Here is a 22,619-nt window from a genome sequence, read left to right on the forward strand (position 1 = left end):
AAGACAGCTGTAAATATATATTTTTTAATTTACTCCAGTTGAATTAGAACAAGTCACATGAAACAGGGAATTCTTCACTAAAAACAACAACAAAAAAAGCATGGATTAAAAAAAAAATTCTTCATTTTCCCCATGCACTCCTCTGCAACTCAGACATGTAGGGTGGAAAATTAATAATAAAAAAACAAAAAAACAAGTTCGCACACATCGTCAAAATAACATTCAACCTTTTCATAATAAACCATCAAGTATAACATTGGACCTGAAAAGATTCTTGGCTGAACTGGAACTATTTTAAAACCAAATGATGATTTCTGATCTACCAGAAATCCAAAAAGAGTAAAATGCAGTACTAATGCAAGCCAAGTGTAACAAAACATGATTTATTATTTGGCGGCCGTTCCGGTTTGAGTAAATCAGACCCCATCCGGTCATATTCATCCTCAAAACCAGAGGGGGTGAGAGACTGGCTCCAGTGCAACATCCAATACGATTTCCAGTGTACGATATTCCTCCTCAAAGAAAAGAAACCCTTGACAAACATGGCTATTATGCAGCAGACGTCACTTTTGCTGGTGTTTAAAGGGGCAAGACTGCAGAGTAGCACACGCACGTCTCCATTTAATACATGCAAACCATGAACAAAAAACATCTTGGCTTCTCATGCAGTCATACATGGCACTGCTGTGTGCCTTAGGAGGACTCACTCTGCATTATTAACAAAAGTAAAAATATACAAATTATTAGACATGCCAGGCAGTGCTTGGATGTGACAGGCTGCCTGTCATATCAGGAAGCTTGGTAGGAAGGGGACAGTGAGGCAGGCTCAGTTATCCGCGGTGAGATGAGACATTCTGGAGGGGAAAAGTTCCTCAGGAAGCTACTTTGAAATGCTCAACCCTCTCGGCTAGTGCATACACCTCTGCAGTGAAGCAGGAACATTCGCATTGTCTTTTGAGGTGCATGGCTCTACAGATCTGAGCATTTCGGGTTTAAATACATTTTCATTTTGGCTCAGACTGGGCTGCGATTCAACCCGAGGATGCAGAGGTCATTCCTGAACGTCCCTCCCGAATTAAAGTCGTGACGCGTGGGGTGAACGATACGAGAGGTTTGGTCTGTGTGCTAAAGCAGCTCCTCTTTTAGTTTTTTGGGTTTATGAGGACCTTGGCCGTTACGCAGAGATCCGTTTTGGGGCGGCAGGAGTTTTCCACGCTCCCGATCGGACCACGGGACGCCGGCCTGGCCGTCGTCGCTCTCCAGGTCGGAGTCAGAGTGCATGAGCGCGGAGGATGAGGGAGCGGGAACGGACTTCAAGCGACCTGGAGGAATCAGTCGAGGACAGGATGAAGCATCTTAGCATCACAGGGTTAAAATAAACTAGGGCTGTCAATTTAACACATTAATTTAATATAAAATAACATTCATTTAAAATAAAAATATATATAAAGTGAATAAAATATATAAAAAAAGCATTTATAAACCATTATTAATACTGTTCCAAATATATTGAACTAGGGCTGTCAATTTAACATAAAATAATTTATTAATTTAAAATAAAATAAAAAATGTATAAAGTGAATAAAATATAAAAAAGCATTTATAAACCATTATTAATAATGTTCCAAATATATTGAACTAGGGCTGCATTATTATTATTATTATTATTATTAAAAACTGTTGCTTGATGTTTTGTACAAACTGCAATAATTCTTTTTAAGGTTATTTGATGAATAGAAAGTTCAAAAGAACAGCATTTATTTGAAATAGAAATCTTTTGTAACGTTATTATGTATTTACTGTCAGTTTTGATCAATTTAATGCATCCTTACTGAATAAAAATATCATTATAAAATTATAAAATTATAAAAAATAAAAAAATCTTACTGCCCCTAAATCTTTTGAATGGTAAGGTATATTCAATTCTTCTGTCTTTGGGAAAACATTTTTAAATAACTCATTAATTACGTAATTTATTCATTTAAATCATTTAATTACCAGGTCTTGGTAACTGTAATTCCAGAGCCTCTTGTTCATCCCCATCCAGCATTTTATAGCGGCTCTTTCGTCTCCCTTTGCTCTTCCGTCTGCTCGAGACACCAAGAACACTTTTAATAAACACTAGCAATAAACTCCAAATCAAGACTCTAATAAACAGATTATCATTGGTCTAACCCTTACCTTCGACAGCAGCACACAATACCCCATATTACAGTCGCTATGCCAACCACAGTCATGAATGATGCAATCGTCACATATAATACACTCCATTCTGAAAGAAAACAAACACGCCATTAAACTACATGTAACTTTGTTCAACTTTCTTTAGTGTGTAATGTTGCTGTGTGAGCATGAAAAATGTTGGCAAAGTTGCAAAGAAACGCTTCAACTGTAGTCTTGAGTCACAATATTTCTAATTTAAATAATTCCCGCCCAAGCTAAATAAAGGGGCGGGGCCTGGTTGAGTTGGTTAGTAGTGTGTTGAAACTGGTGGTTATGTTAAGAGGCGGGACATTTCTCAAACACGCTCAAAGCAGTTGACCAATCACAACACACTGATCCAGCCTACCAATGAGAGCACATTAAGCTTTTCAGGAGGGGCTTCATAGACACAGGAACTAAACAGAGTGTTACTGACTGACTGGGAAGAGAGATAGATATGTGAAAAATAATGTTTTTTGAAAGTTCAAGCATGAAAACGTATTCTAGTAGAGCCGAAAAATACAATCAAAGGCATAATAGATCCTCTTTAAAGCAGCTTCCCTCAACAATTTTTAGTGTGCCCTCACCACAGTTGCTCACAGCATCCCCAAAATAAGTACTGAATAAATTCTCCATCCAGAACGGGTGGCACACGCAACGTCTGGTGAAGGAGTCGCACTCCCCGTGACTGGAGCAGTTCAGCTGGCAGACTGCGGAAAACCAGCCGGTTAATACAAGACCACTGCTACAATAAAAACACGGGTTAAAGGGCGTTTAATATGAATACTCACTAACTGTGTCCACTCGCCGGGCCCTAAAGATAAGGAATTCGTTTTTTTGCTTGCGAAATTTGTTGCGTAGTTCCATAGCGACACTGTGGCCAGTCAATGGAGGTCGTCCAGGACCTCCAGACACCAGAAATACCAGGCGGGTGCTGTAAAGTACACAAGTAATCATCATATATCAAATAAAACAGCTTTTATAAAACTTCTGATATGACTGGAACGTGTGTGTGAGCATTATTTTAAACATTTACTTCAAAAGTACTATAGAGTGCTGCAGGGATGACATATTCGGTTACACGTTAGCATTTTAGCACTTCCGGTTCCATTCATAGTTATCTACCGTATTTTCCAGACTAGAAGTCACACTTTTTTTTCATAGTTTGTCTGGTCCTGCGACTTATAGTCAGGTGCGACTTATATATCAAAATGAATTCATACTGACAGAGATGAACCAAGAGAAAACATTATCGTCTACAGCCGCGAGAGGGCGCTCTAGTTAGAGGAGTTGTTCAGAAACGACAACGAGGAAGAATTCAATAGATTCAGTGTTGAGGAATGAGATCGGGAGCTTGGTGAACTTGCTGACCGGTAACTTGTAGGACTCGCTGGCTAATGTTAATTTAGCCTATTCAGCCTCAGGTATATGTTCTTTATGGTATTGTGTCGCTGAATAACTGTTAATGTGTTACGCTAACATACCGGACAACTATTCAGCCGGTTGTTAGTGTGTTGTTGTGTAGTTGAATAACTTGCCTTTCCAGATTAAATGTCTGTTCTTGGTCTTGGATTTTGTGAAATAAATTTCTAAATAAATGCGACATAGTCCAGTGCGACTTATATATGTTTTTTTCCTCTTCATGACGCATTTTTTGACCGATGCGACTTATAGTCCGGAAAATACGGTATACACCGATGCCTCATTATTGGCTGTTTCTATGGGCCGCTGTACGTGTGGAACGGGCAAAGCCATGAACATTCGAGAGCAAGTTGACTGAGCATCTGCAAATAAGTTATACTTATGTAATATGTATGAACATCTAAATCGGCAATAGACTACAGCACATGATTTTGCTAAACTAACACAATACAAGACGAAGGCGTCAGCTAACACAACATTAAAAGTTACCATAGTAAATGTAAAAACATAGTAAAAACCTAGAATATACATATAAAAAACAAACATATTCTCACCAGTGAAAGGTTATCCTATTTCTTCGGGAATTTAAATCTCTGAAATCTCTGCAAACTATTATAACTCGAACTTTCTGGGGAAATGTTTTCACACAAAGACTGAAAGAGTTGTCAGGTGACGTTGAAGCTGTGACTGCAGTGTCGTTTTTTTATAGCCTATATTTAGCTTTGCACTTCTGCTGACTGAATTTATGCTTCAAAATTCATAAAATGTGTGTTAATTTGCAAGAATCATAAACTTTTGTTGATCACAAAGCTTATTTTCTGCAATAATCCAAAAGCCAATGGAAAATTGGGTTTTTGTGGAAGGAACCAGGGTGATGGTGATGACCTACAAAAATACGTAATCACTGCAGCGCTCTATTCTATTCATGTGACAACAAAGTTCATCTGTGGTTTCTTTACAGTACCATGAAGTATTTTAATCAGATCAGTGGAGATGAGGCGTTAACTTTAGCGCTGCCTATGAAGACTTAACTTGCGCTAAGCCGGACTTTACCTGTGCTCATTGAAGGCGCTAATCTCTCGCACAATGATGTCACTGTCCAAGACTCCCAGAAGGACGCCAACCTGCCTGATGAACATATCCTTCTGTCTGCGGGACACCTTATCCACAGGAACGTCTAGGATCAGCTCCACCAAGTCTCGCGCATAAACATCTGAGGAAGAACGAGAGAATTATAGTATAATTTAATATAGGGCTGTAAACGATTAATCGCAACCAAAATAAAAGTTTGTTTACATAATAAAAGTGCGTGTACTGTGTATAATTATTTTGTATATATGTAAACACACGTGCATGTATATATTTAAGAAAAATTTGTTATTTATATATAAAATATTTATATATAATATAAATTATATATAAATCTATATACATGCAAATATTTCTTAAATATATACAAGCATGTGTGTGTATTTATATATACAAAATAATTATACACAGTACATGCACTTTTATTATGTAAACAAACTTTTATTTTGGTTGCGATTAATCGTTTACAGCCCTAATTTAATATATTTTACTTAAAAGGGTTCTTTTATGCTTTTTTTTTTTACAAGTTCAACTTTTTTTAGTGTCACTGTGTAATGTTGCTGTTTGAGAATGAAAAATGTCTGCAAAGTTGCAAAACACAAAGTCCCTCCAGCTGGAGTTATTCTCTATATCAGTGTCACTGTTTCTGAACTCCTGAAACGCCTCTATTGTAGTCTTGAGTTTCTTCCGGGAACGAACACGTCACAATATTCCTCATTTCAAGGGGACCTGTTATGCAAAATTCACTTTCATAAGGTGTTTGAACACATGTGTATCCACAGTGTGTGTAAACAACCAGCCTATAATGGTAAAAATCCGGAGTTTTTTTTATTATACGTTTTTAGTGTCACTGTGTAATGTTGCTGTTTGAGAATGAAAAATGTCTGCAAAGTTGCAAAGCACAAAGTCCCTCAAATGATGGGATATTTTGAGTTGAAACTTCAAAAACACATTCTGGGGACATTAGAGACTTATATTACATCTTGTGAAAAGGGGCGGGGCCTGGTTGAGTTAGTTTTGAAACTGGCGGTTATGGTAAGGGGCGGGACATTTCCCAAACACGCTTGAAGCGCTCGACCAATCACAACACACTGATCCAGCTGACCAATCAGAGCACAGTGTGCTTATCAGAAGGAGGGGCTTCATAGAGACAGGAACTAAACAGAGCGTTACTGACAGACTGGGAAGAGAGGAGCTGCAACAATGTCAGAGATGTGGAAATATAAGGTGATTTATGAACATTCAAACATGAAAATCAATTCTAGTAGAGGCCACAAACAAAATCAAGACTTTGAATGCTCAAACCGCAATATTGCACACTAAAAAAAGTTGAAAATAAAAAAGCATAATAGAACCTCTTTAATACAATGCTATTAAAAATGTCAAGCATACAGACCTGGTCGAACCTCTACAGTGCCTTTGTCAGCATGGGTCTTTCCCTTACTGTCAGTTACAGTCAAGGTGAAACTGTACTTCCCTTCCACCAGATTACCAATAAAAAGCACTGCCTGGTGGTCAGAGTTATTCAGGACATCCTGGAAGAGAAAAACAATCGTTTGCTGGTCCTGATTAATGCCTCCTCAATCTTTGAGGAACACATTCTTTAAGGAACTGAACCAAATTAACCGGTTTCCCTTGTTTTGTCACAACCTATTCTTGAATATTCAACAGAGTCATGAATGTGAATGCGAGTAAGAATCTCGCTTTATAAACAGTACTGACCCCTGCAGCCGGGCTTGTGTCTTCACGGGTCCAGAGGTAGCTGATGCTGCCCTTATCATCTGATGATCGAGAACCATCCAGAACTGCTGTACGCACGGGAAGAGTGATCGGAGGACTGGACAGCACTTTGGCAACAGGCGGCTGATCATCCTCTGATTTGAACAAGGCGAAAGCAAAATTATTTCTGATATGACAGACAGACCACAATAGACCAAACTAAAAGTTTAACGCCAACATAAAACGTTTCTTGGGTTTAATTAAGGACGCACACCTTCTCGGACGATGACAGAGACGGTGTCAGAATTCTCCAGCATCCTTTCATCCGTCACCGTCAACATGAAAATGTACTCGCCCTCCTGCAGACCCGTCACCACAGCAACCGCAGTGTCCGCATTTTCAATTTTCACCCCTTCCGGACCCCTGTGACACCATCAAGAAATATAAGCCATGAGTCTACAACTAAAATAACTACATTACTACCCTGTGCATTTGAAAAGTAAGACATTTGATACAGAAAGTAGGGATGTTAATCAATTAAAAATGTATTAAACATATGCAGATTAATTGATCAAATTAATAAATAATATTTTCTTCATAATATTTGCTGAACAGCTCCCAAATCAAGATCATTTAAAGACATCACACTACTGAAGTAGATGAGTAAACCATTGAATAGTCAATGTTTTTTTTGTTATATATATTTTTTTGTATATACGTATTGTTTGTAATACATTCACACTACTCAAAAATAATTTGGGGTCTGACATTTTTAAAATGTTTTTAAAAGGTATTTAATTGCTCATGAAATCTGCATTTATTTGATCAAAAATACAGCAGAAACTGTACAAATATTTCACAATATTACTATTTAAAATAACCATTTTCTACTTTATTATATTTTAAAATGTAATTTATTCCTGTGATGCAAAGCTGAATTTTCAGCATCATTACTCCAGTCTTCAGTGTCACATGATCCTTCAGAAATCATTCTCATATGATGCTTTGCTGCATTCGTTGAGCTGCTTAAAATATTCGTGGAAACAGTGATGCATTTGTTTCAGGATTCTTTGATGAATAGAAAGTCCAAAAGCATTTATTTGAAACCGAAATCTTTTATAACATTATAAGTCTTTACTGTCACTTTTGATCAATTTAATGCATCCATGCTGAATAAAAGTATGTCTTCCAAAAATACTTTACTGACCCCACATTTTTAATGTTGTATGTTAAATTGGCCTTAACAAAATGAATCCAGTCCATAAAATTAGACTGTACATTTTGTACAAAGAACATTTTAATTATTACGAATTATAAATACACATAAAAATGAACGCGGGAAGAGTGATCGTGTGTAACTGACGTGTTCTTTGTCCAGTGGTACGTGGCAATCTTTTGGTCGTCGGTGCTCTTGCTGCCGTCCAGCGTGGTGCGATCGACAGGCAGCGTCAGCTCCTTATCCGGACCAGCATCCGCTACAGGGGGCTTGTTATTCTCTGGGGGGATTTCACATAGAGATCAAGCACAAACAGAAGCTTCAAATGTAGATTTACAAGTTAAGTATGAATCATTGTGGCCTGTATTGAAAAAGATACCTGGCTGGACAATGACAGTGACCTGAGCCGTGTCTTGCTGGCCAGACGAGTCAGTGACGGTCAGCTGAAAGGTGTAGTCACCCTCCTGCATGGCAGAAAGCTGCAGAGTGGGCGTCCTCACACCCTATGGAGAACAAAACACAAGACTGCTCACTAATGCACTTATCAAATGAAAAATAATCAGCATAAACTGCATTCAAAATATAGATGCACGATTCTGGATAAATTGAGAATCTTTTTTTTTTAAATAGAGATCACGATTCTGAACAAACAACTAAACAAAATAACATGTCATTTATTAGAGGTTCTGACAAAATGTTAATTGCAGCAGTCTAGTTAAAAAATATCTAATTATTTTGAATTAATGATTCAATGACTCACTCTTAAAGACTTGGGCTGTGTGTGAAATCGCCCCATACCCTTAAACAGGGCACCATTTGAGGGGACAGCAATTTGTAGTGGTGACCGAAACCATCGTGGATGTTATCGATTGCACTCATTCAATCCCACAATGCACCGCAATAACGAGTGTACAACCAATGTACTGTACGCTCAAAGGCTAGAGAATACCCATAATGCAATGTGAGGGTCACGCCGAATGAATTACCACGTCTCGCCAGAAGATGGCGCCGCAGCTGAATCATCCATCCGTCTATTTTCCAAACCGCAGGTGCAATATGCTGCTGACGTATTCCCGGTAGAATCTCAGCCAGCGTCTTTACTTCCGCATAGTGCATTCTATAGTGAAGTGTACTGGCGGCAAAACTTTAATAAAATTAATTTTCTCAGAAACGGAGACAACGATTTTAGAAACCGATTCGCTAGTCGGATTTTGCATGATATGAGAGAATAGTTGTCTATGTAACTCGAAATATATAATTTAAAGCCATTCTCTTTCTTACTCTTAGGTGTGACGGCTAACTGCCTCACAATATTGTTAACATCATTCACGTTAACCGCTGGAAGTTCTTGTAAACAGCGAGTGTAATTTGCCATTATCTCCACCTAATGCAAAAACGGCTTCCGACGCAGCACCGGATGTAACTGGGCGGACAAAACGCGGAAGCGATCGTGCATAGAGCCTATGAGGGTAGTTCAAGATAAATGTTTTCATTTCTACTGGAGCTGCCAGTTTGCTAAGTTTCAAATGATTACTAAACGGCAAACACAAACTATGCAAAACCGCCAGCCCTTCCGGCGCACTCACTCACTCGTTTTCATTCACTCCTTCAACCGGACTATATTAGTGGACTAATGTAGCGAATAAGCAATAGAGGGCAATTTCGAACACAGGTTTGCACAACTGCATGAACAAATCTCTTGAGTGAATGATTCAAAGAGCTTTTTTTAACAGTCACTTGTCGCCACCTACTGGTGTAACCATGTACTGATACAATCTTTATTTGAAGTATTAAGTTACTTTCAAAAGGTGATTTACTCTATTTTGATCGCTACTGTAGACATCTGTTTTTATATACGAACTATCAACCTTTACCCCAGTGCTTCTGTGATCATTTAATTTATTGGAACAGAAATAATGATACTGTGTGGTTGAAAACACTGTTTGTGAAGCTGTTTCATATCTATACATGACAACTGCTCTCTCTGGGTCAGAACACAGATCTGAATGTTTGCTGTGATCGTACTTGTCAAAGGTTTAATAGACAAAGCTGAATTTCTGATCTTTTAACGATTAATCATGCAGATGTACTGCGTGAAATGGCATTGTGTTTCTCATGTACCTGCATCTCCACCACCTTGCCCTTGCTCTCAGGGCTGAGTGACCACTCATAGGACAGATTCTCATGGTCGTCAGTGCTTTGGTTGCCGTACAGTGTGATATAGTTGTGTGGCAGTGTGATCACTTGGTTGGGTCCAGCATTCGCTGTAGGCTTGTAGTCCGTGGCCTTGTTGACTAACAACATAGCTTGGGTTGAATTCTGAGCTCCATCCGAGTCAGTCACCGTGAGTCTGTTAAAGAAAAAATATGATATAGTATAACAACCTTTTTTATTTGTTGTTTATTTTCAGAGATGGGAAGTAACAAAGTACAAATACTTCGTCACTGTACTGAAGTAGATTTTTCTGATATTTTTACTGTTATTTTTGTGACTACTTTTTACTTTTACTCCTTACATTTTTAACACGAATATCTGTACTTTCTACTCCTTACATTTTACAAAATTGGCTCGTTACTTTAATTTAAAATAATTTCAGTGGAGTTACCGTTATTATTTTTTGCATCATCAATACCGAATTAAATCTAATTGGATAGGAAGTTATGTTGCACTTGACGCACCACTACAAGACGACTCGACGGCATTCATTCACGGCAAAGCATTGCGGCTCGATGGCGGTAACATAAGCACATAGTAGTATGGACGGCGACATTATTGAAAAAGAAGAAAACGGAGATCCCAGAGACTCGGCAGACAAGCAAAGACATGTTTAGTAATTCATATTTTATCCTTTATTTTCTTTCCAGAAGCCATATTTGAGCACACACACACACACACACACACACACACACACACACACACACACACACACACACACACACACACACACGCACGCATGTGTATATTCCTTTAAATGTTATGGGGAAGATTAAAAAAACAGATACTGGATCTGTGAATTCTCACAGAATCACAATTGAATTACTATCTTGCTACTCAGTCATAATCTTATTAACCTGGAGTCTCTGTCACAATAATCATATATGTGATGTTTTAAGCCTATTGCCAGACATCCCTTTAAAATGTAGGCAATGGCATATAAAGACCCTTTTCCCCATATCCACTTTCAGCTTGCACTCTAGTAACATTTGTGCAGTCCAGGTAGCTTTGCAAAAAACATGGTTGTCATTTGCAAGGCTACTTTTACTTTTTATACTTTAAGTAAATTTCCAAGCCTGTACTTTGTTACTTTTACTTGAGTAAAGAAGTTAAATCAGTACTTCTATTTTTACCAGAGTATTTTTTAACACAAGTATCTGTACTTCTACTTGAGTACGCAAAGTGAGTACTTTTTTTGCCATCTCTGTTTATTTTTGAGTGTCTACATAGTATGCCAGAGGACTGGTTTGCCGGGTTTTGCAGTGGTTATCTGCTGAACATGCCGTAATACAGGGTATGAACAAGATAATGGATATATGACATACCTGAAGGTGTAATTACCAGGAACCAGGTTTGTGAGGGTGAGAACAGCAGTATCAGCGGAGGCCTTTTCTTCTCTGAGCGGCCCCTTCACCTCCTCCCAATGCCATGACACCACTTTATCATCATCAGTACTCACTGACAAACACAAGACATCACAAATGTTTCAAAAGACATGCTTGGCCACCGCAGAGAACATCATATTTAAAGATATTTAGCAATGTTTTAAAAGTAGGGCTGCATGATGTTTAATAATCTTTCACAATATTGCGTTTACTGTAAATTAAATGCAACCTTGGTGAGCATAAATTCCTTTTTTTTCAAAAACAAAATATTTTAGTGATCCCAAATTTTTTTAAAGGTTCAATTCAACTCATACATTTATTTGTATAGCGCTTTTCACAATACACATCATTTCAAAGCTTTTATTTATATATGAGTTATGTATTTCAGAAATGTACAAATACAAATCACAGTTGGCTAAAAAAATATATTAATTTAAACAATGTAATAATTTAAGGCAGCAACAATGAGCTCAAATGTTTCAAAAGACATTCTTGGCCACCGCAGAGAACATCATATTTAAAGATATTTAGCAATGTGTTAAAAGTAGGGCTGCACGATGTTTAATAATCTTTCATAATATTGTTTTTACTGTAAATTGAATCAATTAAATGCAACCTTGGTGAGCATAACAAACTTTTTTTCAAAAACAAAATATTTTACTGATTCCAATTTTTTTTTAAAGGTTCCATTCAAATTCATACATTTATTTGTATAGCGCTTTTTCAAAGCAGCTTTACATAAAAAGAATGAGTTATGTATTTCAGAAATGTACAAATACAAATCACAGTTGGCTAAAAAAATATATTAATTTAAACAATGTAATAATTTAAGGCAGCAACAATGAGCTCATTGAAGTAATGAATACTTGTTTGTTAACAAATGACTATGCCATATAGATAGTGTTAGCATTGGTGCATGTTGATTTAGAGTTTGCGTAATTTAAAGTCCTCGCAGGAGTTGGCGGTGAAAGGTAGAGTACTTTTTTTATTTTTTAATAATGCAAGTAATATAACATTTTATTATGGCTCATAGAACAGTAAAAACTGGTTTAGGGAAAGCAAAAAGAGAAGTGATACACACGTTGACCGTCAATCACAGTGGAGCTTGTAGGCAAGGAGATTTCCTGGTACTTTGGAGAAACTACAGCAACAGGCGGCTTGTTCACTCGTGGCTCTGTAGAAGCAAGAAACGCAGGACTTATACAGGCTGACCCAACAAAACTCTGAAAAACTGATTCCAGGACACAATTTATCAGGTACATCAATACTAAAGTTACCTGGTTTGACAGTAACGTTGACGTATCCCTCCCCATGAGCACCGTCACCATCCACGACCACCTCAAACTCATAGAGACCCACTGTCAGCTAAGAGAAACATTTGAAATATTAGGAAAGTTTAGAATATTTTTATTCTGCAGGACACTAGCTCTTCAGGAGCAGTATTTGACAACCCAGGTCTAAAAGGTTTGATTTATAAATATTAGGGCTGGGGGAATTAACCGGTCAATCTTTGCGATTAATTTGAGATGTTTAACGCATAAAAAAAACAAAAAACGACGTAATTGACGCAGCACTTTTTTTATTGCCTCGTTTTAATGACTTTCGGTTGCGGCTGCTATTGTGAGTGTGCCGAACCAAGTCACCCTGTCATGATGGAGAAGGATGGCGTTTTAGGAGGAATGTTTGCACTTAAACAGTTGCCTGAAGGTTGACCAAACAAATATGCTGTGTACAATTAGCAAAGCAGAATTCAAATAGGCCTACCATAGAAGCTGGATGCACCGAATTATCGGCCGAAAATGGCATTTTTGGTTTTTGGCTGAAAGAGAAAAAAGGCTGAAAATATAAGCCGAAAATATGCCGCCCCGCCCCTCCGTGTCCGGCGATCAGGTTTCACGAGCGGGTCTTTTCCACTCCGTGTGTGTGTGTGTGTTCTGCTCTGTCGTTCACGGCCTAAACGCTCCAATCATGTACCGATCCCGCACTGGAAAAGCAAAGTCCACTCAAATAACGTGAAATTTCTTAGTAGTAGACTTCTGTTTGCAATAGCACTACTGAGCTGGTATAGCCATGCTGGGCAACGATGGTAAAATGACCTGCTCTGATCACATGCTCTGGTAATAATAGCTTTGTAGGACTATACTTTATTTTGATAATTAGTAAAAAAAAAAAAAAAAAAAAAAAATCTGTTAAATCCGAGTATGTTGAATAGAACTGAATGAAGAATAATATGTTGATATATTGATGTTTAATATTATTTGAATATAGGGCTATTTTCTGTTCCTTTTTTTCTGTTTAGTTTAATTAGGTGATTCTACATTTAAATATTGATAATTACAAGCTTGGGGGAAATGCGATTAATCGCAATTAATTACAGCAAATTGTGCAATTAATTCGTTTTTTTTTATTTTTTTTTTATTGATTCCCAGCCCTAATATGTATAGATATAAAAATGTAGGCCAGAGTTGTCCAATCCTGCTCCTGAAGAGCTCCTGTAAACAAAGAACGCTTTTATTTACCTTACTGAGCTTAAGCGTCTTGCTGTGTTTACCCTCCATTTCTCCACTATAGTCTTTTGGATGCGTCCTCAAACGCCAGTCATAGTTAGTTAGCCCCTAAAGGAATTAACAGAGAAATTATAACAAAGATAGAGGAGGAGCGCAAGACCGCAATGTCTTGTGTGGAGCAGCACCTGAAGGGGGATCCGGCACTACAAAAGCATTCAGCTCCACCTCACTGCGGGGTAAAGTGACCTCCACGTTCTTCCCAGCAGACACCACCAGCTCTCGCACTGAAACAATACGTCACAGATAAGTCTGCTGTGTAGCCTGGTTTTTCATTTCCTTTGAAAACCTCACAAGAAAGGTAATAAATACATACAGTACAACACAACACGTAATTATAGAGCAGTATGTCGTACCAGCTGGTGGTGTTGTTGTTGGGGTCACTGCATGTGTGTCAGACGTGGACTGTGGAGACGGATTACTGTTGTTTAACGCTGAATGATCTCCAGTGTCTGCATCCAGTGTTGAATTATGCTCAGATACTGAGGCCGCTTCATGTTCGGCACTGCCACTGGTGGACTGGATGGAGATCTCACCGGCTGTATGTGGAAGAGCTGCATCATGGGATGTGGTCAATGGCACTGTGGGGTGAACAGACAGGTCCTGTATGTCCTGTGAGGGTGAAAACATCAGTTAGTTCACAGAGATACGCTGCAAATCAAGAGTAAAAGTGCAAACTTTTATGCTTTAGGACAGTGGTGTTAAAATTTGATTGCAAATTTTTCCAAATAAACTCAACATTATAATGTACAGTATTAAAAAGTACATATTCGTTTTGAGACTTAATATTACATTTAACACTTATTCAATTATTTTCATTATTAAATAAAATGTTTAAATTAACTTTAAATTAACATTAGATGATGGCAAAGGTTATCTAAATGTAAAATATGGGAAATTATATAAAATGAAATGCGTATATGCTCCAAATAAAGAGTTGAAGTCCAAGATTTTATGCTTCAAGTGATGTTAAAATTCTAAATAACTTTTGAAAATTCCACAAGTCACCACAATATAATAATATACAGTGATCTAAATGTAAAAAATGGGAAATGAGCATGCACAATTAAATGTAACAAATACAATATAAATAGAATCAAAAGAAAATATATGATTTTTTCAAAATAAAAATAAAATAAAATCCCAAAGTGTAAATGCAACAAGTCACCACAACTTTATGAAGTACAGTATAAAAAAATAATATTCATTTTGAGATTTTCTATTACATTTAACAGTGTAAATTAATTAATTTATTATTTTTGAATATGAAATGAAATATTATTATTCATTATCAAATAAAATGAAATATCACATTAAATTAAATATAAAAAAAATAAATAATGATATCTTAAGATTAGGCAATGGTAATCTAAATGTAAAAAAATATGGGAAATGAGCATGCACAATTAAATGTCCATTAATCAGACAATATATGCTGCAAATCAACAGTTAGTGCAGAGATAGTGGGTCTCATTCACTAGCTCATGTAGAATAATCCAGATTCATCAATATTAGAACGAGGGTAACAGCAAGCGTACGCAACTTGCCAGTGGATATTTATAAAACATTTATTAGTAAGAACACTTGTATGCACTTATTAGTGAATGAGACCCACCACTGAACACGATCATATAATATGGCTTACACGCTCCGTCTCCCTGATTACTCTGACATCCTCAGCGTTGAAAACGTCCCTCTTACTGCGCATGCCCGTGTTCAGATGCTGAAGAAGCCCCAGAGATTCCACGTACGGCTGAGGGAGAGACCTGATGGCACAGCCCTTCGCTCGAGTGCAGGACAGCAACACGCAGCGCCCACCGAGGCTCCACACGGCACCGCAGGAGGGCTTCATACAGCACGATTCCCAGCATCGAGCCCCGAAATTATCCACTGCCAGTGGCTGCCAGCCCAGACCGATGACGCTGCTCCAGTGGATACCCAGGACACCACCCGTTACTGTGCACATGCTGCCCGAAGCCCCTGAGAGAGGGACATACCAGGCAAAAATACAGGTTGACCAGGAGAAAATTGAGAAAAAATACTAAATATGGCAAAGCTATGACAATAAAGGGGTCAATGTTTTACTGTTTGTACTGGGATATCAGAAAAAGAAATATCAGGATACCAATAATCTGATAAATACTTTTATGTTAGGGCCGATAAATGGCTAAATTTGTCAAATAAATAAATACATGTGTATGTGTATATATATATATATATATATATATATATATATATATATATATATATATATAAATTCCCAGGCTGATTTTAGTTACCACAAAATTATAATGCACAGATTAAATAAAAATAAAAAATAGATTAACAAATTAAATAATTATATGTGTATATATATATATATATATATATATATATATATATAACTAAATAAAATGACCATGTGGTCATCAAATATCCAATTTAGGATGATATGTATCCAAAAATGACATAAGAATAATAATAAAAAAACTATAATATTGTCTAATAACCAATATATGTCTGATAGTAAAATTCTAAATGATTTTGTCTAAATGAACTATCAACAAACAAGCAAATAAACAAATTATTTAATTGAATTAAATTCATCATTTAAATACCAAAAGTGACTTTAGTCACCACAACATTATAATGTACAGTATGAAAAAAATATTTGGATTGGCTATACATTTAAAGGTGTTATTAAATTATTTTCATTATTAAATATTAAATTAAAGAATACATTGAATTTTTTATTAAATTAAATGGAATACAAAATTAATTAAAACTATTATTTTATCATTTTATGTGAGCATAAGATATCAGCAAAGGTAATTTAAATCTGAAAAATAATAATATAATACAAATTATACCATGGTCTGGGTAAATACTCGATTCTGATTGGCTACAGGGTGTCAATTCAAAAGTGATGTAGGACATCTAGTAAAGGAGTTCTAAAACCGTTAGATTTCGATTGTAAAACTAATTAAAATATAAACTAATGTTGGTATAAGCGGGTTAATGCCCTTCGAGGTGTCCATTGTCAGGTATTAATGGACTCGCCGTCGTACATTAATACCTCACAATGGACACCTCGTCGGGCATCATTAACCCTTACATAATCAGCATGAACAATTAAATATATGCTAATATTGGCAGCAATGCAATTGGTTATTAGATTCAGAAAACAACATGTCTCTCAATTAAGCTCAACTGCAGAGCTCAGAACAATAGGCTACTGACACAGTCCATGCATGTAGACTCACATCGAGCCCTGATTCGATGGGAAATAACCCGTGCCGCTGCAAAACAAGGCTGTTTATCATACAGGTCACTAACACATCACACACACTTGTGTCTGCACTGACAAGTTCCAGGAAGTCAGAGTCCAGTTAGACATCCACCCCCTTCCCCAATCCCTTCATAGACACGGTTTTGTCTCTAGAGGCTGTTACCAAGACAACAGAGGGTCGTTAATTATGGGGTGGCAGTGAAACTTAAACTGCAGGACACAGTTGGAAGCCCCACCCGTGCAGTTTTTCTTTGGGGTGGGGGACTATAGGCCTGTTGTGCGGTTTACCCCCTTTGTGAACACGAACACAGGGTGTCCATTATGCTTCCCACTTTGTAATCCTCCAAATCAGTGCCATCACTCATCACCGCAACAAGTCACAAACATATACAGTGCTTAGCATAATGAACACACCCATGCTAAAGTTGACTTAAAAAATAATCTTTTGGAAATTGGTCTTAATGCCCTAATTTAAAAAAATAAGGAAACCTCCAACATTTTAGGACACCAATTTTCTTTGTGAATGAATAATGTATCGTAAATAAATAAATGTTCTTCCTTAAAATACAGGGTGCATAAGTCAGGACACCCCTATGCTAAACGCCCATAGAGTTGGCATGGGGTACTTTCCATAAGATCATCTCTCAATGCAAATCAAACCAGCTATTAGGCCAACTGAGATAAACCCATGCCAATCTCTAGGTATGGTGAACGGTGTGTGAGGATGTGCTGCTATTTTAATCCCAAAGGCCAAGGGAACTTTATCAGGATCATAGTATCCTGGATCCATGAAATAACTGGCCTTTAAAGGTCCCGTTTTTCCTGTGTTTTTGAAGCTTTGATTGCGTTTACAGTGTGCAATATAACGTGTTCATGTTTCGCGTGTAAAAAACAACAACTATTTTTCACAAAATGTACTTATCTGTACACCGCTGTTTTCACTGTCCTAAAAACGGGCTGATGACTTCCTTGTTCTATGAAGTCCCTCCTTCAGAAATACATAACGAGTTCTGATTGTGCCAGCCAACCACTGGCACAAGGCACAAGGAACCCTGTGCTGTGATTGGACAGCAGCTTAGCGCACGTTGCACGGAAAGGTCACGCCTCATACCATAGTGGAGATGCATGCGCTCAGTGTAAAATATTACCATAACATCAGTCTTCCTGTGTGCGGACATTTGTTTATGTAGCCGTGACAATGAAACACGTGCATAATGTGCGCGCGCCTGTGTTAAGAGCGTTTATTGCTCCGCGCGCTGATGCGTTCATCTGTTGACATTTTCGATTGCCTTCCTACAGTTGCTTAATAAAAGCGGGCTTTCCACACAAACAAACGTACAATTGTCATTAATATGAGGAAAAAATTGGATTTTAACTGCCGGTCTCGGGTCGGGCTTGGACATAAATATCTTTATGCCTGTCAGGTTCGGGTCGGGTTTGGTTACTGCTCTGTCGGACGCGGACAGAAAAATTTGTCCCGATCCGCACTCTAGTTAAGGCCCACACAGACCACAGGGTGAGCGCCCCCTGCTGGCCTCACTAACACCACTTCCAGCAGCAACCTGGTTTTCTCAGAAGGTCTCCCAACCAAGTACTAACCAGACTCAGTCCCGCTTAGCTTCAGTGGGCCACCAGTCTTGGGCTACAGGGTGATGTGGCTGCTGGCTAAGATATTAAGAATAGTCACGTGATCCACGTTCTCAGTCGTTTTAATGTGGACGGAGATCGTATTCGTTTTAATTCTCCATTTCTAAACTAAAACGCAGTAGTGTGGATGAGGCCTAACTGTACGTTCACACCGCCGGCGGTGAGAGCGTCAAATTGGCCGGAAGCCATTCATTTTCAATGAGAGCCGGCGGCGACTTCCGGCGAGGGCGGCGCGTCGTGGGCGGCGAGAAGAGTTGAAATTTGTCAACTTTATGGTAATAAGCTATGACGCGGTTCGGCGGCAACCAACCGGAATGTAGAAGTCCTCCGCCTGAGAGGATACCAGAGAACACAATCCTGTAAATTTTGGTTCCGACCACATTAGTTCCTAAGCAAAATATTTCTGTTGCGGGTTTCCCGTTATTGTACGACGTGTCCCTGTTTACAAACAGGCACATTAATAAAAAGAACGACGAATGGAAAAAGGTGTCTGAAATTGTTGGTGTTTTGTTACTTTCACATTTAAAAGATTTTAATAGGTTAACTTATACCCTACGTGTGGCCAGTATGGACAAAATATGATACTGATTTATGTTCAGTTCTTATTTGCTTTGCGGCTCCTTTAAATAAAGTTTTTAAAAAATCACGCATTCTAAAATCTACGTCAGAGCGCAAGAGAGTCCCCGAATCTCACGGCGTCGACGGCAGGTCGGCGAGATCGAATTTTGCCGCTCTCGCCGGCGGTGGTGTGAACGTACAGTAAGAGAACCGAACTACAAGTGTGAACACACCCTATATTATCCTGCAGTTCTTTAGCTGTGAGCAGCACACATCATTCTTCTTACGCCACTGAATTGGAGTTATTTCATCCAGAGATCACAGAAATGACTACAGGAGCCGCTCACCAGAGACTGAACAGAAGAAATACAGACAGCTCAGGTACAGCGAGGGAAACTGGACCGGCCATTTCCATCTGCGCATCCTCAGCTCCGCATTGAGCATCTTCTCACCAAGAGCACAGACCTTGGAAAGAAAAAAAAGATATCAAACTCGTACAGCGAGATTCATCGTACGTACGTTAAACAGAAGCCAAGACTACACAACAGACATTAGTTTAGCAATACCAGAGAATGTTTTTCATACCTTTCCCCAAAAACGATACAGAAACCCCAGCGATACAGGGAGGTAGATGATGTGAGCTGTGAGCAGACAGGTGAAGAGTCGTCCACACAAACCCGTCCTGGAGCCACAGCCGCATGGCAGCACAGCGCTGCGAATTCTGCTGACACATTCATATTAAACACACGGGACGAGAGATTTAGGGCAAAAATATGATCTCAGTATTGTTAAAAGCAACAAACTTTTATGTATCATAGTGTCCTAATCTAATGAATGCTTTTCCATTATTATTTTGATTCAGTAAATCAATACTTGATTTACTGAACACATTTATATATTTATATATATTTACTGAACACATTTATATATACATTTATGAATATATATATATATATATATATATATATATATATATATATATATATATATATATTCATAAAACTTGTATGTTAGGTGTGAAATTATCGATTTGACACCACTAATATTATTAATTAGGCGATTAATCGATTTGACAGTAGTAAAAATGTATATAAATTAAATATAGCCTAATACAAATAATTAATATAGCCTACAGTATAATATTAAATATATAATACATAAGTATATATAATAAAAAATAACACACTATAAAAAATATATATATATTCTCAAACATTGTTAAATTAAATATACATTTTTAATTTTAAATATCTAAAGCCAGGCTTATGCAGATGTCCCAACTTATGAGGATGTAAGAAACTGCATTCAACTATTTGTGGAGAAAATATGTCACTGAAAAATAAAACCAAAAGCTCAAATCTCAAAGACGTTTGGGTACATTACTTCACTAACAGGAATACATTCATATAAGCACTTCTTAAAATTACAAACAAACAATGTCTGGTTGTATCAGGGTGTGAAGGAATGGACAGAGATAGTTCACACACACCGACACACAAAATATTCTTCAGTCATTTAATCACCAGCATATTGTTTTCAACCTATACACTTTCAATCTTCTCTGAAACACAAAAGCAGATGGGTTGGCAGAATGACAGATTCAATCATCGTTCGGATTAAATACATTACAATGAAATTGAAAGGTGACAGAAGCAGTTTTTCCACTGAAGAATGACTATCCTACGCGGATTTAACAAAACATACAGGCGAATAAATGGCGGTTTTAAATGTTCCTTTAAACCATTGGGTATATTTATCAACATAAATTTCACTTTATGTATTTCAAAATAATTCCAAAGCACACTTGTTTTGATGTTATGATGGACAGGCAAGTCTAACTGTCAGACGCGCCGCAAACGCGATGATGTGACAGCATCGCGTCGCGTCGCGTTTGAGAAGACAGGTGTGTGTACAAGACGTGTTAAGATCCGGATTCCGGGCTGGCAAGCTGTCATTGCAGGCCTTCTTTGCGCCAACACAAATACAATTACAAGTAAACGGATTCATTAGGGGTAATTCATGCAGGTTTTATTTACCGTGTAAGCGCATGCTGAGTTTGCGATGTCATTTAACTGAGTGACCGGAAAATAAAGATGATAACATCTTAAAATAATCAAATTAATAATTTAATATATTGCACTAATCATCTTTACGGTTGCCATTATAATTAAAATGGATGTCAGTTAAAAATCGTAATGCGTTTTTAATACACTAACGTTATTTACAAGTTGGAAACGCTCACATTGCGCACTGATGCATATAGCTAAATGTATAACTGTAACCCGCAAAAACGTCACGTTTAGCCGACATTGTGTATTTTGCTTCTTTTTATGCAAGACTGGTTGAAGCTTGCGCGTATAAGGCAGTTTTTGGTGATTACCAGTGGACAGGTTGCTAACAGCTGTTTAGTGTTAGTTACCACTAACTCACGAACGAGCCAACATCATCACGCGACTCTGTTTTTATCGATATATTGTGTCAAAATATGTCACTCACCTGCTCAATGTCAGTCAGATTACTGTGGCGCAAAATGACATTAGACCCTTACAGCAGGACCTGTTTTCATCTCGATCTGGGTCAGTAATCTCTCACACACTCACTCACACGGACGGAAACAGACGCGCGCTCACGGCGAACCGTCGCATTTCCGCCCCGCACACCGAGTCATCATTTTAAAACGTTAGAATTCGATCACAAAACAGAACTTTAGTGGAAGTTATCAATATATAAAGTGATCAATAGAGTTTTAAAAATACAATTTATTTAGCAAATTATAACGCAATGATGATGCCACTCACAAACATGGCCGAACACATTCCCCGAAACGTCACTTCCGATTTTAATTCTCGATCCAATCATATATATAATATCAGATTTATATTTGTATATGTAATAGTTAATGTTAAAACGTATATTGAACAATATTTTCTGACATATGAAAACTTAATTCCTTTTAAAAGCATTTTATTGTTTTCGTTTGTTTAGTTTTTTTCATGTGTGTCTCTTTTATCATAGACAGTATATAAGAGTCTTTTATGGACTTTTTTTTTTCCAGATATCATTTCACCACACCAGAGAGCGCTGTTTATCTTTCTTGCTGGCCTTTAGCTCTCTCTCACATTAAAAAACTGACTGTCTCCGGTTTCCTTATCTGTCCCTATTTAATGTAAACGCAAGGCGGGGGAATGCAAGCTCACGCACATACAGTAGCCTACTATTCAACGATTTGGACTGGTGTGGGTTAAATTAGCTTTGTAGGGAAATATAAATGTTATATGTATGACACAAAAATGCTATACACAAACAGAAATTAATATTATTATGTTTTTTTCCAA

At 37.6% G+C, this 22,619-nt stretch overlaps 1 protein-coding gene across 1 annotated transcript; it reads right to left on the minus strand.

Moving 5' to 3' along the window:
• Positions 1 to 8: 8 nt before the first annotated feature.
• On the minus strand, positions 9 to 21,793 carry kiaa0319l (KIAA0319-like). Its single transcript, XM_079589730.1, is given in 23 exon segments — positions 9 to 1,322; positions 1,999 to 2,087; positions 2,182 to 2,272; positions 2,790 to 2,912; positions 2,994 to 3,136; positions 4,678 to 4,837; positions 6,110 to 6,248; positions 6,436 to 6,587; positions 6,707 to 6,855; positions 7,796 to 7,928; positions 8,028 to 8,151; positions 9,770 to 9,998; positions 11,188 to 11,320; positions 12,329 to 12,421; positions 12,525 to 12,612; positions 13,767 to 13,854; positions 13,856 to 13,862; positions 13,940 to 14,038; positions 14,168 to 14,423; positions 15,457 to 15,791; positions 19,632 to 19,749; positions 19,870 to 19,996; positions 21,781 to 21,793. Coding segments are annotated over 21 exon segments (2,925 nt in total). The 5' UTR covers positions 19,729 to 19,749; positions 19,870 to 19,996; positions 21,781 to 21,793; the 3' UTR covers positions 9 to 1,125.
• Positions 21,794 to 22,619: the final 826 nt, after the last annotated feature.

Source organism: Phoxinus phoxinus (genome assembly GCF_949152265.1).
Source record: "Phoxinus phoxinus genome assembly, chromosome: 19".
Classification (NCBI taxonomy): Eukaryota; Metazoa; Chordata; class Actinopteri; order Cypriniformes; family Leuciscidae; genus Phoxinus; species Phoxinus phoxinus.